The sequence below is a fragment of the Daphnia magna genome, linkage group LG6 (genome assembly GCF_020631705.1).
Source record: "Daphnia magna isolate NIES linkage group LG6, ASM2063170v1.1, whole genome shotgun sequence".
Lineage (NCBI taxonomy): Eukaryota > Metazoa > Arthropoda > Branchiopoda > Diplostraca > Daphniidae > Daphnia > Daphnia magna.
This window is the reverse complement of record NC_059187.1, coordinates 7757408-7774722: the sequence shown is the minus strand read 5'-3', so window position 1 is coordinate 7774722 and position 17315 is coordinate 7757408. Positions and strand designations below refer to the sequence as shown.

The following is a 17315-nucleotide window of genomic DNA, read 5'->3' as shown; positions in this document are numbered from 1 at the left end:
TGCCTTTTGCACGCGGCCAGACTGTTCCTTTTTAAATCTTGATGTTTTTTTTTTTTAAGTCTGAAATGGTGGTGACACGTTTTGATTTGACTTCCTTCTTCTGATGCCCAATGGGCTAATGTCTTTAGTTGTTACAGTCGTGAATCAAAGAGGCCCGTCAACAAATCCATAAACGACCAATGCCTGGCCATGTGAAGAGGCTCTTCGGGGAAACAAAAAAAAAGAAAAAGAAATTTTGAATAATAAACGACGACGTTCTTAATCGCCCCCGCTTCCCAAAAAAAAAAATAAAATAAAATAAAAACCCTGGCACTTAAAATGTCGGTAAAAGATCCCCCCAAACGGCTGTGGCTGTTTTGTCCGTCTTTTTTTCTTTAAATAAAAATTAAAAAACAAAAGAATTTTGACATTATGGCGCCAGGGATTCCATAGAGAATATTAATTTGTCGGCAAAAGAAAAAACTCATTTAACAAAAGCGTTGCTGTAAAATAAATGTTAGCATTGGTGGTACGTGTGAAAGAACTGCTTCGTTTTTCATGTTGATGATGGGTATGACGAGGTGGCTAAAAGAAAGCGATTGGATATCGATCGTCGTAGTGAGAGAGAACCACTCGAGTCTGTCTGAATGTTTCTTTTTTTTTTCCTTCTTCTTCTTTTGAAAATGATTACTCTTCTTCTTTCTACCTCTGCGTGCGTTTGTTTTGCATTAACCGATGTGGCGAAATGAAACGAGGAAGAAGGGAAAGAAAAAAAACACACAAATAACTTTTCAGACAAAGATGGATGGGCGACTCCACTGGGCTTAACTTGCTGCGCAAACACAAAAAAATTCCATTTGAAAAAATAAAATAATAAATGAAATAAAACTCCCTTTTTTTTTAATATTTTTAAATTGGATTAAAACAGCGGGGACAAAGTGTGAAATAATAAAGGGGGCAATTGAAATTGATATTTGAAATGATGAGTCAAGAAAGAAAAAGAAAAAAAAAAGAAAATACTTCCGCATTCCTGCGTATTATGTCTGTTTATCGGGCAGAGAGTTTTACTTCTTTTTTGTTTCCTTCTTCGACGATTGGAATGTGGTGGTGAAATGTTTCCAGCGTCTCCCAGTACGGGCGTGTTTTCATCCGCACAAGTCCGCGATTGTTGCACCACCCTCCAAGTAAAAAAAAAAAAATCAAATAGATACGAGGGCTATTTATAACGTCGGCTAGTGTATATTTATACCGGCCACAAACGTGCGCAACATCTACTAGTTTTTCTTTCTTTTTTTTTGTTATACGTTTAAAGGGAAAGAAAAGAATACCGTAATAATTAAATGGGGGAAAGAAAAAAAAATCAGATGGAGGCCTTGGCGCGCAACTGGGCCATTTTTATTATTATTTTTTCGTTTTTTGCTTCAAATTTTTGTTTGGTTTTTGATACTCTTCAGTGCCAGTGGCCTCTTCTTCTTATGACCGTCCGCATTTAGCAACATGTACGCACGCGTGTGTGTGTGTGTGTATATGGGGAAGCTAGCAATGCATAGCCGCACCCATCCCGAAGACGGAAATCTAATTCGGGGCTAGGTTTTCTTTTTTTTTTTTTCTTCTTCTCTCTGTGTGTGTGTGTGTGTGTTTGTGCACGTATTCTGGTGTGAGTGAGTGTGATGGACGACGACGAATACGACGCCGTCATGGAGCTCCACCCCACTCTCCGACGACTATAAATAAAAAAATGTACATAACACCCGACATCTCCTTCTTCTTTCCTTAGCTTCGCGCTCGTAATAGGTTACGTTTAAATGTCCCGCTCTTTTTCTTTCTTTTTTTAAAATACTTCCTCCATTTTTTTTTTTCATTTTAAAATTCCCACTATGCAACACAAAACAGTTGAAGAAACTCATCCGCAGTATCGGAAACACAGAAAGAAAATTTAAAAAATTCAGACATTTTTCTATTATTCACTATCCTCCACCCCCCCAAGAGAGCGGACAAAAAGCTGGGCCGAAATTTATGTTTGTAAAAAAAAAAAATTCCTAAGAAATTTTTTATTTTTCGTAGGCCGATCGTTGATGAGGTTTTTTTCGAGAATCGTCGACCCTTGCGAATCAATTTCCGGCTCTGAAAGTGTAGTCAAACTCTTTTTGGGTTTTTTTTTTGTTTGAAGTGCTTGAAGGACACACATCAGTTGAGAGGACATAGATGTAGGAGGTTAACGAGTTCCTCGTAAATATCTACGTCGTCTTCGCTACCCACCTCACCGTTTTTCTTCTTCTCCCTGCTGGACATGTGGGACGCCTTTTTTTTTTTTTTCTTCTTTATTCTGACGCGTCAAAAATAGCAGCGCTGCATTCCATTGGGGGATGAGTCACATGTTACACAAGAAGGGCAACAAAGGAATTGCAAGAAGGGGGGGGGGGCAAACGAAGGAGGAAGGAATGATTATATAAAAGAGTGGCAAAGAACAAGTCAGACGTTACATTCAACTATCGTAGTCATACGCTTGGATCGAACGGCATTTCCGCTTTCATTCCCCCCACCTTCCCCCTTGTTTTTTTAATTTATTTCCTTTGGTTGCGACAGACTTCCAAGGATGATTGCCAATTATTATTGGATTTACTTGAATCTATTCCAATTTCAATGTTTGGTAATTCAACCAACAGAAATATTTGCGTGTTTGGACTTAATCTTTAACGTTGTTAACAGATGGTGTCATGATGATTTCTCGCCATGTTGTTATGGGGGGGAGAAAGAAGCGGAGATGGCGGCGGATTGGGTTAAAAAGGAAGACAAAGATTGGGTTGCCATTGATGTGTGTAGGTTTGTTAAGTTTATCCCCCTATTTTTTTTTTGCTGTACCAAGACAAAACACCAAGAGGCCGAGTTGATAATTGACACCTAGCGACGGCGACGACAAGGCACACACACACAAAAAAGAGGAGGTTTGACATCATCGCCGGCTCTTTTTTTTTTTTGTTGGCGTGTCACATTTTATCTTTTTCTTCCTCCTCCCTCTTCTTTTTTTTCTTCTTTTGCGGTAGCCTCTTGTTGTAGCGCATCCCAAGCAATGACTCAATCAACAGCGCACACGAGCGCATGTTGTAACTTCCCGCCGCTCCATCCACATAATAAGATAAAAAAGGATTGAAAAGAAGAGGGGGTTGTAACACACACCGAAAAAAATGTGCCAGTGTTTGGTGTCAATTTTTTTTTTTTTTTTTCATGAAAAAAAAAAAGGCTCACTGACGCCGTATGCGCATCTCATTTTGAAGTGGGGGGGAGGAACTTAATTTTTGCAATTTGGGAAAATGAGTGGCTGGGGGTCATCGGTCAAAGCGGACACGTGCCCCACCGGTTGCGGTTACGTTGTCATCTGGTTGTTTCTATCTCTCTTAAAAAGAGAAAATGAAAAGGGATCTTTACGTCATATGATCCAAAAACGTCAGACTTAAGTACCAGCGTCCAGCACGAATAGTAGACCGAAAGCTCTTTGTTTCTCCCCTTTTCTTTCCTACTTTACGTTACTTATATAGTCCACCGTGTCCTCGTGTCGGTTAACGGTCGTTTACTTGCTAAAGCGGACCGGTTGTGTTACGTCGGCTACTTTTTTGTGTGTGTGTGTGTGTGTGTGTGTGTTATTTTGCGTCACCAATTCTCTTTTCTCTCTCGGGTTCGTCGGCCCGTTCTCACAAAACGAAGGACACGCGTTTCCCCCCGTAAAAAAAAACAAACAAGAAGTTGGTGGTGGTGCACTCTGGTGGAACAGGATTTTATTTTATTTTTTGTACCTTTTTATTTAGAAGGTGGGGGGGGTACTTGGGAAATCATCCGCTCAAAGTCTTTTGTTTGTTTGTTTTGTTTTTTTTTTTCTCTTTGGTTTTGTGAAATTTTTGGGGGTGCACGTCCATCGGGGTAGTGGACGCGTCTAAGGTCCCCGGGCCCTTTCCCATGGCGACACGGAACTGCACTCAATCCGGAAACGATGGACATGGACAACAAAGTCACTTTAGGGTCGACCCTAAAGGATCTCTTCCTCCACTTCCTTTTGGACAGACAGACAGCGACACATTTCGCCCCATTTTCGCTTTGTGCGTCCGCCTTTTGTTGTGCAGTTTCTTTATTTTTGTTTGTGCCAGTACCGACGATGGCCGTCTATTCCCGTCGGATCGGCCGGTCACAACGCCCACGACGTTTGCTTTTCTTTTGACCGCAAAATAAAATCAAAAATAAGAACTGTCGCATTTGCCAGTCGCTTAGCACACTGTGTGTGTGTGTGTGTGTGTGCGCGCGCGTCCGTCGCTCGGAAGTCTACGACCGACTTGGTAGATACATTTCAATCTATTTCCAGACGATCCTTCTTCCTTCTTGCACGTCCTAGCGTCCTTTTTCATTTTCGTTAAGTGAAAAAAACAAAACAAACGACGCCAGCCGACGTCCATCTTCCCACTCTTTACATGCGTCAATGGCCACAGGGATCGATGGATAGCGTTCCCCTTTTTTCTTTTTAAAAATTGTCAATTCATTGGGTTAAAGTCACCTTTTGCGGTGCGACCGTGAGCTCTGGTTACGAACACAATCCACCTCATGTAACGGCGGGAAAATCGAATTTCAAAGAAGAAGGAAATGTCATTAAAAAGAGGAATGTCGTGGCTCCTAGGTCTCTCGTTGTCCTCCTCTTTTTAACGCGTTCTTTCCCCCCAAAAAAAAAAGAAACAGTTTTTTTTTCTTTATTTTAAACATACCGCCCTTTTTTTTGTGTGTGTTGATGTTGTTTCCTCCATACAAGTTGGCAGCTATAAAGCCAAATACGAAGAAGAGATGAAGAAGCTTTAGGAGATCGTTAATCAACATAAAATGTCTTCTTCTACTACTACTACTACTACTACTACTACTACTATTGCCAGTATACTGAACATGCATCACCTGTATAAGAACTCGCCCCCCCCCCCTAAAATATATACGTCTGGGAAAAATCCGAATTCCAGCACACGCTCCAAAAATAGAAGGGGGAAAAAAAAGAGAAATTCAAGAGCTTTAAAAAAACAAAACAAAACAAAAATGTCTTCACTGTTGATCCGCGTCGTAAATTACGCTGAAAACGTATCTCATTTCGTGAGAGTGTGTGTGAATCTTTTTGAAAAATGTAAACGATGACCAAGAAAAGAGACGGACACGATTGTTTATTCGCAGGACTTTGGACCGTCTCTTTCCTTGTATTTCCGTAGCGCCTCGAACCGTGTCGGCACCGCTGCCGTCCGCCTTTGTGGCCTCGTTATGATTACATACATCTCTCTCTCTCTCTTTCTCTCTACATTCTTCGTGTAAAATAGGAGAGATGTCAAGTAAGAACGTTGTGCCAAATTCTCTTTCTGGCCTCCTGTAAAAAAAAAAAAATGATATTTACGGTGGGAGGAGGCGAAACTGAGACCCCGCGGGCCGACAATGGCCGTCACGCAACAAACTCAATTTTCTTCTTGGTCTTCTTCTTCTTCTTCTTCTTGGGCTGGCTGTTGCACGCGCGACATACTTTCACTTTTTTTTTTTATATATGTATATATTTACGTCAGCCATACGTGTTGCCCGTTCGTTTTTTTTTTCACGACGAGGAAAATGGCGAAACGCTGCCACCCAGGGGCCCACCACCAACTACCCACCCGTCCTTACAAAATAGCGAAGAAAAAGAAGGGAAAAGGAACGTGATAAAGAGAACAACCTTCAACATTCGTTCCGTTTCTTTTTGTACTTGTTGTGAAAGGGAAATGAGCAGGTCTCTTTTTGTTTCCGGCTGACGAGAGAGAGAACATTGATTTTCATATTTTCATTTTTTTCTTTTTCTTCTTCTTCTTCTTCTTCTTTTTGTTGGTGAAATAAAAAAAAAATCCAGAACGAAAGGGACCCGTCAACATTTTTAAGGAAACAAAAATGGGAGACGAACGGCGCTGGGGTTAGGACATTCCTTCCTTAAATGAACGGCCTGTTAGTAGGACGACGTTTCGTCTGTCGTCAAAACCGAATTGCGGGTGGCCTTACTAACTTTGGCTGTGCAGTTTGCATCTATTCCAATCGTGGGATGCGCCAGCCATGAAACGGTTTAAGCAGTTTTCACGCTTGTCGCTTGCCCGTTCAACTCGCAAGAATGTGTTGAATTTTCTACCGCGGGAATTTGGATTTTCGTTTTTTTTCTTTTGAAATCTCCTCCCATTTTACGCTCTTCTTTGGTCAAAGTCAAAGGTCTCCTTACAAGCGGCTAGGGCCAACAAAGTTTGGCGTGATTGACGCGTCCTAGATTGGAGCTAGTTATGGAAAATAGCAGTTAGTTGGCTGTTGAGATGGGAGCGTTCAAAAGAAAAAAAAAGGGACGACAATGAATCTCGTTACTTGTTAGTGGCGTGTTGATTGAATCAATCTGAATAATAAGAAAGAAGAGGAACGAAAGAAGGAAGAAATCCGGGTGATGGGGGGAAGTTCTGGGTTTCGTGACGGGTGGTTGACGTGTCAGTCATCGTCAAATCGCTGATGCAGCCAAATGGAGAGGGGGGGGGGGGAAGGGGCAAAGAACATGGCGACACGAAAGGAACGCAAGACTTTCCTCTTTTATGAACGTCAGGCGATTATCTAATGCTGTTTTTTTTTTAAGTCAAATAATAATAAAGCGAACGAGATTGCGCCAATTAAATCGCCATATTGGCCAGTTGTGATCCCTTTTCTATTAACAATCTCGTCATTTCTTTTTTTTTTTTTTTTAATTTGCCAATTAACTCTCAACGTGTTGTTCTTATCGTTATTTATGGGTGAGAATTTTTTGTTTGTTTGTTTTTTTAAATATCAATGAAATTTGATCTGAGCAACCAGTTGCCAATGAGCTGGAACCTGGTAGCTGGAGGTGTTGACCAGAAATTGTATACAAGCGCGATAGAGGAAAAAAAAAAACAAAGACAAAACGTGTCTCTGCGAAACGAAACGAGAAAAAAAAAATGAAGGAAAAAGGAAAGAGGGGGATGGCGAAAGTAGGACGATAGACGGACGATAATAGGGAACGAAGAAAAGCGAAAGTGACTTGATGCATACAATACTACCATGCGCAACTCGCATCTGGTCGAATAGACACCGCCTCCGGCTCCGACTAGCGAACGGGAGTGGGTCACGCAGTTGGTTTTTGTTTTCATTTTTTTTTTCTTCTTTCTTTCTTTTCGCTTATTTTTATTATCAATTCCCCGTTTCTTCTTCTTCTTTGTATAACAAGGGGGGGGGGGTTAAAAGATATGAGAAAATTGTACAAAATAATCGGGACACGAAATAAAAACAAAAGAACAACACAAAAAAAAAAAAAAATGTTTGTTTTGGTTTTGAAATTGGCGCTTTTTCGAGGAAGGCAGTCGATGGCGAAATAGTCAAATTGCATTGTGTGTGCGCGCGTGTGTCCCGCCGTCGTCCTATTACAAATCGACCACAACAATAAGAAAGTGGACAAGTATGTCAAGGCTTTGACTCTCTCGAATGACCCTTTTTTTAATTTTTTTTTTTATTTTTTTCTTCTTATTTCTTTTGAAAATGTCGAATGTTTTATTTTCCGTTATCGTTTTCGCCTTCTCTATGTACTAACACACACGCTAGAAGCGTATAGAGATAGGGAGATGGCTGCTCTTTTTCTGTCTGTTCGCTTCCCTTTCTCTCCACTTTGCCATTCGTGACTCTCTCTCTCTTTTGTTAAATTCTTTTTTTTTTTTTTGATTTTTTTTTTTGGATTTTGAGGTGGGAAAAAAGTTTAATTTGCTAATCAACAGTCACGAATTTTCGGGAGGTAGTGGGCAAACCTTCACGGCTTTTTCCATTTAAAACAAAAACGAAATCTTTTTTAAAATAAACGTATTTGAATATTTTCTTTAGAAATAAAAAAAAAATAAATCAAATCAAATAAAAAAGGGAAACTGATAAATTCAGTTGTGATCGCTGTGACGGAAAGGGAACGGATGTTCGCCTACAGTTGCGTCGGAGATGTGTCGCCCCCCCCCCCTTTTTTTTCCCCATCTTCTCTATCTCTCTTTCTGCCCGTCACGGTCTGCCTTCTACTTCGACAAATTCAACACACACACACATAAAAAACAAAAATGTGCTGGGCTCAACTCTTGATGAACAGCATTAGCCTAGATTTGAATTGCTCCTCGTCCACACAAATCGCAATACTTTTGGTAGTAGTCTATCGGCTTACCCACTGTTCTACACACGCACTGCTTAGTTTCAATTTCTATTGGTTAAATTGAGTTCTTGGAAAAACTTCCGGTCTAATTCGCCTCCTTCCTTTTTATTTTGCTTTTTACATAACACGACACGTGGCATGTCAATAGAGTAAATGCTGTCCCCCCCCCCTTTCCTCTAGTGATTCACTAGAGAAAATTGTATCAATAGATGATGAACGCGATTTGCCTATATCTTGCAAACATACGTGTTCTCTCTCTTTCTCTCTCCTACCGTGTTATTTACGAATTGAATGTTACTGCCTGGATTCTATTCACTTCGTCATGTATGGTGTAGTGCATAGAATTGATTACGAAAGAAAAACAAAACAAAAAAACAAAAACGAGGCGGATTTTGTTTTGTTTTACAATACCAAGAAAAAAGAGTTTGGAGAATTGAGGTCGAGTTCTGTACGCCTTTGCCGTATCCGCACACACGAACGAAGGCAGGGCCCGTTTGTGTGTGTGTGTGTTGTTGTTTGTTGTATGCGGAATAATATTCATTCAGTTATTCACACTGCCGCCCAACTGCCTCTCCTTGGCGGTTGTGTCTACCCTGTTCCTGTTTACGACAAGAACGAATGGGCCAATGGCAAAACTAGCGCATCACGAAAATGATATGAAATGGATGCTACGCAAAAACAAAAAACAAACTAAATAAATGGGGAGGTGGGCAGAGTGGGTCGAGACCGGGAAAGTGGTCCACTTGAAAAACGCACCAAAACAATTTTTAGCATTTCAATATTTGGGGAACACACACAAAAATAAGAAATGATTAAAAAGTTGTCTGTTGATTTCATCTGTTGAATTCTTTCCCCCCCACTTTGTTCCATCCGACATCGTCCAGCGTCCGTTTCATTTTTCGTGTCCAACCACCTCCCTGTCTTGTTTTCTAAAAACGTATCAAACGCTAGACATCAATTCATTTCAGATAGGAAAAGAAAAAATTTAAAAAAAGAAATGAAATACGTGTCACACTTGGTATCATTTCTACTAGACGCCGAGTGATTTGAAATGGAACGTACGGAACTTTTGATGGCTTCAAATGATTTTGATTACCTCCGTGTTCCCGTTTATCTTGTGTGTCGGTGGTTGGTTGGGTTTTCCATTTTCCGAACAAGTCATTCCGGCCCCGTTTTCGCTTTCCTTCTTGATTCTTTTTATTTTTTATTTTTTAAATTTTAATATTATTTTGGCTCACGCCATTTTGCCCGACCCGAACGAGAAAGAAAGTGAATCCAAGGTCGTCGTTTTCGTTTTTCATCGTCGTCCAGCCAAAACTGATTGGGCCGGCGGCTGCTATTTGCTCCACTTTTGGTTTTTGTTTTTTGGTTTTTTTTGCGTAATTTTTGTGCCTTTGTTTTTGTTTTGCTGCTCGCCACCTATGGGGAAGGTTCTCTAGATTCAGCCGGTTTTCCCCGCAAGGATCGGCGTGAACAATTAGCATATCGTCTTTCAGAAATGTCTGATTTCCTCGTGTTACATCGTAAAAACAATGCAGGAAATGTGCCACTTGTCGATACAAATGAGTTTAAATCATTGACGTTTTGAACAGCTGTCGCTTCTTTTCTTTTCTTTTCTCGAAAAATGTGGAATGGCGATAAAGAAAAAAGGAAAAAGAAAAACGAGTGAAACGCCCCAATGAACTGGGGCTCCTGATAAAAACGAGGGTGGCAATGTATTTTCAACTAACGGGAAGGCCAGGACACACGTTCGCCAAGTACAGAATGGACGGCGTTCAATTGAAATCGAGGACAGTTGCACCGAGTGAACGGGGAAAAGAAAGATCTGGCGAAATACGAAGCAAACAGTGGACGTCACAGGAATTATCAAGACAAGGAACAGGAAGTCCACTAGGACTCCCAAGTCCAAACTGATAAAAACCAGGACGGGCCAAAAAATAAAATAAAAAAATCCAAATTTACAACTAAAATCATTTACTAAATATTGCGCGCATCCTTTTCTCTCTATTTGATTTTACGCCCCACGAGTTCAATCATTTTTGGAACAGTGGTTACATAAAAAAAAAAAAAGAATGGCAATTTCCTATACCCATCTAGGGTGATGATGTAATTATAGGTTTCGGCGAAAACGAAGGAGGAATTATTGTAATGTGATTGTTAATTCCAAAATGAGAAGGAAAGGGAACCGTAGTCACTTTCTCTCTGTCCTCTTCACTCTATGGTGGCACGTACATAATTCGTTATGTCGTTTTCTCTTTCTTTCTTTCTTTCTTTCTTTCTTTTTAAATATCTCTTTATGGCTCTCTCTATAACTAAAGACCTCCCCTATAAATTTTTTTTTTTTCGCTTCTTTTTTGAGACCCTAACTGAGAAGAAGAAAACAAACAAATGTAGAGAGCGTTTTCGACGATGTTGTTGGCACATACGCGGTTGCAATTTTGTCGAAAAGAGAAAGTTGTCGTTTCTGACGTAGTCGACGATGACCCGATGTCAGGAACAGGAAATTCTTCTCACGAGAGAATGGCGCCCGACAGTTGGGCGCATAAGGAAAGAAACGATCGTCATCGTATATTGCAACCGTACAGTTGGTTGCAAAGTTTTCAAAAAACAAACAAACAAACAAACAAAAACTAAATTGGACAAATGTTTGGATATTTTTGTTTGTCACATTTGTTGGTATACAATGAAGGAAGTGAGTGTCGGGATTTTTGTTTGTTTGATTACCTCTCGTCTCTGCGTAAAGGGCAAATCACGAATGTTGATAACATGACGCTCAAACGTTTCTTATTTTTCCAGCTCCTCTCGTTTTTATTCTCGTGCGTTTCCCTTTGTACCGTCTATTTACTACGCTGACGCAAAGAGGAGGACATCTTGTCGACTTGAAATTTATCGCAATCAGGAAGTAGATATCAGCTTTTCTTTTTTTTGTGTGTGTGTGTGTGTTGTAGGACATTCTATTTGCGCTGGCCAAGAAGCCACACACGTACACACACACACCATGTGTCGTCCATCTTTATCTCGATGTGTGCATCAAGTCGAGAGTGTTGCTTTTGTGGGATATGGGTCTCTAATAATCAACAACATTCGGGTGCACTTGCCCTCGCCTTCAACACACACACACCAGTTCACGCGTTCTGGCCGTATCGCCCCATGAATGCAATCACTGGTCGCTGTCGACTCATTTGAAACTGTTCAAAGTTCACTTGTTTAGTTAACGCGTTTGGCTTCGCGGAAATCTTTGACTTGTTTTATTAAATTTTATCATTTTTTTTTGTGAAATGAAGGCTCATCTTTGCGCGCTTTTAATGATGAATCGTTTGAGATTTGTGTCGACCTCGGCGAGAACGAAATCTTTGTGTTTCGTTTTCACTGGCACCTCCGGATGGAGGGCCACGACCACACCAATCCGCTCTCTCTTTTTTTCCTCTGTCTGATTTTCCGCAGCTTAAACCGCAAACGCACTCGCGTACTCTTTTTCTTTTTTGGATTTCTTCTTCTTTCCTCTGTTGGGTTGAGTTGTGTACGCCATGATGATGATGATGACCTACTTTGCCACTTTTCCGTCGTTTCATTGCAACTCCTACACGTAGAGACGCGCACGCAAAAATTGCATTTTTGTGTGCGCGCGCGTCTTGCGTCATTTCATCTTGTGAAATTGACCTGATGATGCGGGCGCTTCTCAATCATCGGAAAAGACGAGAGCAATTCAGATTTTTCGGATTTCTTTCCACTAGAAAATGCATTGGGTCGATTGATTTTTGATTCAATGTTTTTCCTTTCTAAGAATGTTGCCGCTTGTCTTCCTATACCTTTTGAATTTCATTTGTTTCCCATTACTCTTTACGAAAACACACACACACATACAAGAAAAAAGAAAAAGAAAAAAGGGGGCAACAAGAATTTCTCTTTTTTGCTTCCTCTCTCTTTTTTTCTCTCCCCCCTCTTATTTTGGCGTGAACGTGTAACCTTCTGATCACTCACGCACGGTGAAAACACGCACGGCGTTCACTTTAGCTGCACGTCGTTTCTTTGTCGTTGGATTCGGCCGTCAAAAACTAGGCCGAATCCATTGGCCAGGAACCACCGTTGCCCGGCGTACAACTAGAAACAAGTCAATGGCCCAGCTTCACTCCTTGAATCGTTTCGTAACCCATCCAACCCCCCCAACTCCGATAAGAATTCAATGATGGATGGGTCGTGTGCGGTCTCGTAGTTGGCCGAATGTTGAAACAACTTGTAGAGTGAAACAGAAAAGGCGAAAAATAAAAATAAGAATCATAACTTGAAACGCCGGTTGAGCGTGAAGGCCAACAAGTGAAAGGAGTGGAGGGGATCAACTTTGTCTGTTGGGATTTTCTTTTCTCTTTCACGAAAAATAATCAAAAAAATTCTCTCTCTGGTTTTTATTTTATTTTTTTGGCACACTCCATTTCCCTACGACTACCGCAGCTTCTCACTCTCTTTTGTTTGGTCGTTCTCACGACTCTACATTTTCACGAACGATTGGTTTATTTATGATTATTTTTTTTTGTTCGTACCTTCCGAGAGGTTATGCTGCACGGCTTATGGCCATTTTCTTATTTCGTTTTGTCTGGCGAATGACGAGAAAGTAAAGAGAGAAAAGGTTTTTTAAAATTATTATTTTGGACGAAGTCGGGGAATTCTACAAGCGGCAACTTGTGCGCCCATCGCCGGCCATCGTCGTCTCTTGTCGTCGTGTGCCGCCTTATATGGACAGGAGGGACGAAGGCGAGCCGATTGGAGAAGATGCTTTCCAAGATGTTGATGCGTTTATTTATTTTTTATTTTGTTTTTTGTTTCTAAAATCTTGTATTTTTACGCCTGGCCGAGGAGGGAAAGAATAGAAAAGAAGGCCATTTCAAGATGGGGTGGGAGGAAATGGAATCTTTGTGGATCAATTGAGGACGTTAAGACGGTCGGGAGGAAGTCGAGTCGGAAGAGCGTCATTGGATTCACGAGCCGACGTTCATCATCTCGTCGTCCTTTTTTTTTCCTAATGGCCGTTACAATCTTCTACCCATCACTCCATCCCTTTTGCATTCTGGCCTGTGCGTGTGCGCCTCGTTCAAATGCGACGCTCTGTTGAACGACCGTTGCGACGATCTGTCTGTCTTGTGTGCGTATGCTCCTCTTTTTTTGGTGAAGAGGGTCTAATAGTAGAAAGGGAAAAGAAGATTCTTCCACATCACGCGAAGAGAACGACACGGTTGGCCGGTGTGGCGTCGCTTTTTGTTGTTGTTGTTGTTGTTTCTTTTTATTTCTTTCTCCTCTGGATGACGTCAATCGCTACTTGCCTTAGCCTTGGCGTAGGCTAGACGGTGGTGTCCCAAACACACGAGCGTGAAAGATCAGAGAGAGAGAGAGAGAAAAGGAACGAAGCGTGTCTTTCAAGTTGCTGCCTTCTCTGAAATTTTCCCTTTTTTTGTGTGTGTGTGTGTGTCTGTCGTGAATTTATTTTCGTTTTTTTGTTTTGTTTTCTTCTCTTTTTCTCCGTGTGTCAATTTCAACGGCTTTGGGATTTCCTAGCAATAGGATTTCTTAAATTGGCTCTCTAACGAATCCGTGGCTATATGGCTCTTTTCTTGCCGAGTCTTGGAATATCTACTTTGTCTTTGTCGCTCACAAAAAACCAAACAAACAGGCCGACCAACGCAACAACAAAACAAAAGCGGCCAATAAAGTCCTGGCTGCAGTTGGCTTGACGAAGAGCGGCACCTTCGCACTATTGCTCCGGATATATCGATGGGCTTCCATCAAGTCTTCATTCTTTTGTTTTTTTCCCCCCTTTCTGGCTGACCTATAGGGAAAGAGAGAGGCAAGGCAGCAGAAGAGCTAATCCTTCGATCCCCCCCGTGTGTGCATTGCCATATGACGTCATAGTCGTCTGAAATTGCATCCGAAAATTGGGTCCCCGTGTTCGGGAAACGAAACAAAAAGTCCCGTTATTTTTATTTTTTATTTCTTTTGATATTGTCATCTGACAAGTCACGAATTCAAGTGAGAATTATTCAAAGAACTGGTCAGTATAATTTGCTGGACATTCGTTACATATCGAATCGAGAAAAAGAATAAAACTCGTAACGAAAGGAAAAGGAATTGAGGTCGACATCAAGAAAAAAAAAAAAACCCTCAGAAATCGTGAGTGATGTCGAGTCTGTTGTCGAGAAGGGAAATGGGAATAAAAAAGAGCCAAACTATTCAACAAACGCCAAAAAATAAAAATTGAAAAAAAAAAAAAGAATTGTAGGGAAGGAACTTGAAAGAGTGTGGAAGAAAGGGAAATTGGGCGGAGATAGTGGTCCAACTTGCACACACCAGCCACACACACACACACTCTCTCTTTTTCCCTGGCCCACCCCCCCTCACAACCCGTTATTTGAGGCGACTAGTGTGGCGCTGCGATCGCATTTGTTGCGGCCTCTCTTCGTACTAATATTGCATATACGCTTAGCTACAGGCGAGTCTGGTAGTATAGTCACTGGTGGGGTTGCGGCTTTGTCGAGACTCTACAGTGCAGTCGAGTACCGCCGCCTGCCAATGTGTCAGTAGGCCACTGGGCTCCGTACAGTACAGACGTGTGCCGTTGCCGCTGCTGCTGCTGCTCCTCCTCTCCCTTCCTTTTTCTATTTTTCATTTTCACGTCGGGACACAATTTTTTTTTTGTTTTTTTTTGTTTTTGTTTTAACTTTTTATTTTCCGCTGAAAAAAATAACCCCCCCTCACCCCACTACCGTTTGGTTGGGGGATTTTGTGTACGTGTGTATGTGTGTGTGTGTGGATTGTGCGACAAGTGCGGCCCTTTTTCTCCCTTTGATAATTCCATTTGGAATTTGAGCATTTTATTCAAATTTGCCGCTCGAAGCGAACTGAAAATCATTTTTGAATGGATGGACGGACGTGTGTGTGAAATCTCAGCTACTATCAAGGAAGGAAAGAAGAGAAAAAACAAAACAAAAGAGCGCTTACCTGCAGTCGTTGATTGTCGGGATTGTGGCGTGACGATGCGTTGATTGAGCGGGAAAAACAAAATTGCGGCAGCTCCTCATCAGTGTGATCCATCCTTGGCCATTTTCTTTCTGTCAGCGCTCTCTAATCACAAAAGTGTGAAAATCATAGAAGAGGCAATTTGTTTGTTGACTCGGTCTTTGTACTTTTAAACACCCCTCCCCCCCACCCCTTCACCTGAAAAAAAGCAAAAGAAAAAAAATGAGGAACACGAGTTTATTAGCGGCTCCAGCCGAGCCGGTCATTGAAAACGATTTGCCGCTGGACTTGAGTTGCAATTCTCGGCGTCGCAGTGAAGACGACGACGAAGAGGAAGAAGAATTGGGCGAATTTCATTCGGCCAATGCTGGCCGTCGCTCTGATGGGCTCGATGTCAAAGAGGCGGACGTTCATCATCATCGCGTCGGTGACAGATCGTCGGGTCTGGTCGTCAGCCTGGCCGGTCCGCCGTCTCCTCCGCGCTCGCCGACTTCCGATTTCCGCGCCCTGTCCGATTTGGGTTACGTGGCCTATCATCGTCAGCTGATGGCCATGGAGCGCCAGCGCCAGTGGCTGCTGGAACATCACCACCAGCAGCAGCAACAGCACGCGGCCGATGCGGCGGCGGCAGCGCAACAGGATGCCATGGCGGCCGACCAAGAAGAGGCGGACGGATGCAGCGCCAAGGATCGCGATCGTTCGCGACGTCATTATCGCATGCAGCATCGCTTTCATCGCCAGCAGAGGCGCAACAAGAACAACAAGAACAACGAGGACGAAGATGCGCCAGACGACAACAACAACGAAGACGACGAGCAACAACAAACGGCGTCCGATGGCCACTGTCAAGACGCTCACGATCTCTTAATGATGCGACGTCATCGACGTCGTTCTCTTGTCGGCTACGACGACGAGGACGACGATGACGACGAAGACGATGACGATTGCTGTCTAGGCTCGGACGTTGAGGAAGATTCCGATGATTCTCATCAGAATCCCATGGATTTGGGATTGGCTAATCCGAAAGCTTACAAAAAATCTCTGATGAAACGTTATCGTAAGTGTTTCATTTTTTTTCTCATCTTCTCTTTTCGCGCAGAAAAGAGCGGCAAACAAACTCGAAAATCATTTTTCTTTCTTTTTTTTCTTTTCTGGGTCACACACATTTCCTTCATCATATCCCTTTCCTTTTTTTCCTTAAGAGTCCCCACGTTTTTTTTTTTTTTGTAAGGGGGAGGTGGGGGGAAGGAGGTGGTGGTGGGTGCTGTTCTTTATGGCGTTCGTGTCCGTATCGTGTCGGACACACATTTCGCCATCGTTTTGGTCGTGACCCGCCTCTTGTCTGGGAAAGTGAAATCCTTCTCTCTTCCCCCCCTCTATTTTCTTTCTCGTTCGTTTCTACACGCACAATTCGTGTGCGTGTAAAAAAAAATAGGACACACGCAGAGTATGGGTTGTTGGTGGAATAGTTCAGAAGGAAGGAAGAGGGCGGACCTCTCTCTCTCTCTTTTTATGTTTTATTTTCTGCTTCTATTCGGGTTGTTCATTTTTCTAATTGAGAGAGTAGAAAAAGAAAAAAAAACGCGAAAAGGAAAGAGAGGGGAGACCCTGCCCTACTTTTTAATTTAATTTTTTATTTATTTATTTTTTTTATTTCGGTTGGCCAATCTCGTAGTCAATTGACTTGGTACAACTTCTTCCTTCCTCTCGCATGTGCGTATCCCCCATGTTTCGTTGTTGTTGTTGTTGTTGTCCTTTTGCGTTCAGCCCGTTGCGTGATTTCGAGCTGCAGCTTTCACTTTCAAAGATGGCGCGCGGGATTTTTTTTGTTTTTTTTTATTTTCAAATAAAAAAAAGAACAGTTACAGCCGTAGTCATAGTAAAGTGGTTGTAGTATGATGGCATCGAATCACACACACACACACTGTTGGCCTAGTTTTTATTTTTTTCCCCATCGTGAAGGAAGAAGAAGAAGACAATCATAAAAAAAAAGGGGGCCACTGATACGAGGGTCGCTTTGCTTTTTTTTCTATAAAAGGACAGACGTTCGCCGACACATGGAGATTTCCCTTTTTTGTGCCTCTGTATCCTCGTTTACGCTCTCTACTCTCTACTCTCTCTCTACATGGAT

General features: G+C 42.0%; 1 protein-coding gene across 7 annotated transcripts in view; it reads left to right on the top strand.

Annotated features, from left to right (window-relative positions):
* Positions 1-17315, top strand: part of LOC116924235 (ecdysone-induced protein 74EF) — a 58835-nt gene that overhangs the window by 24864 nt on the left and 16656 nt on the right. Inside the window, exon 1 of one of the 7 annotated variants that reach the window (XM_045175134.1) lies at positions 13985-16241. The exons of 5 other annotated variants lie outside the window; for them this stretch is intronic. In XM_045175134.1, the coding sequence (XP_045031069.1) occupies positions 15407-16241 (835 nt within the window). In that variant the 5' untranslated portion in view covers positions 13985-15406. Of the gene's footprint in view, positions 1-13984; positions 16242-17315 lie in introns of those variants that run through there. One more of the 7 variants, XM_032930742.2, reaches the window with a different exon arrangement.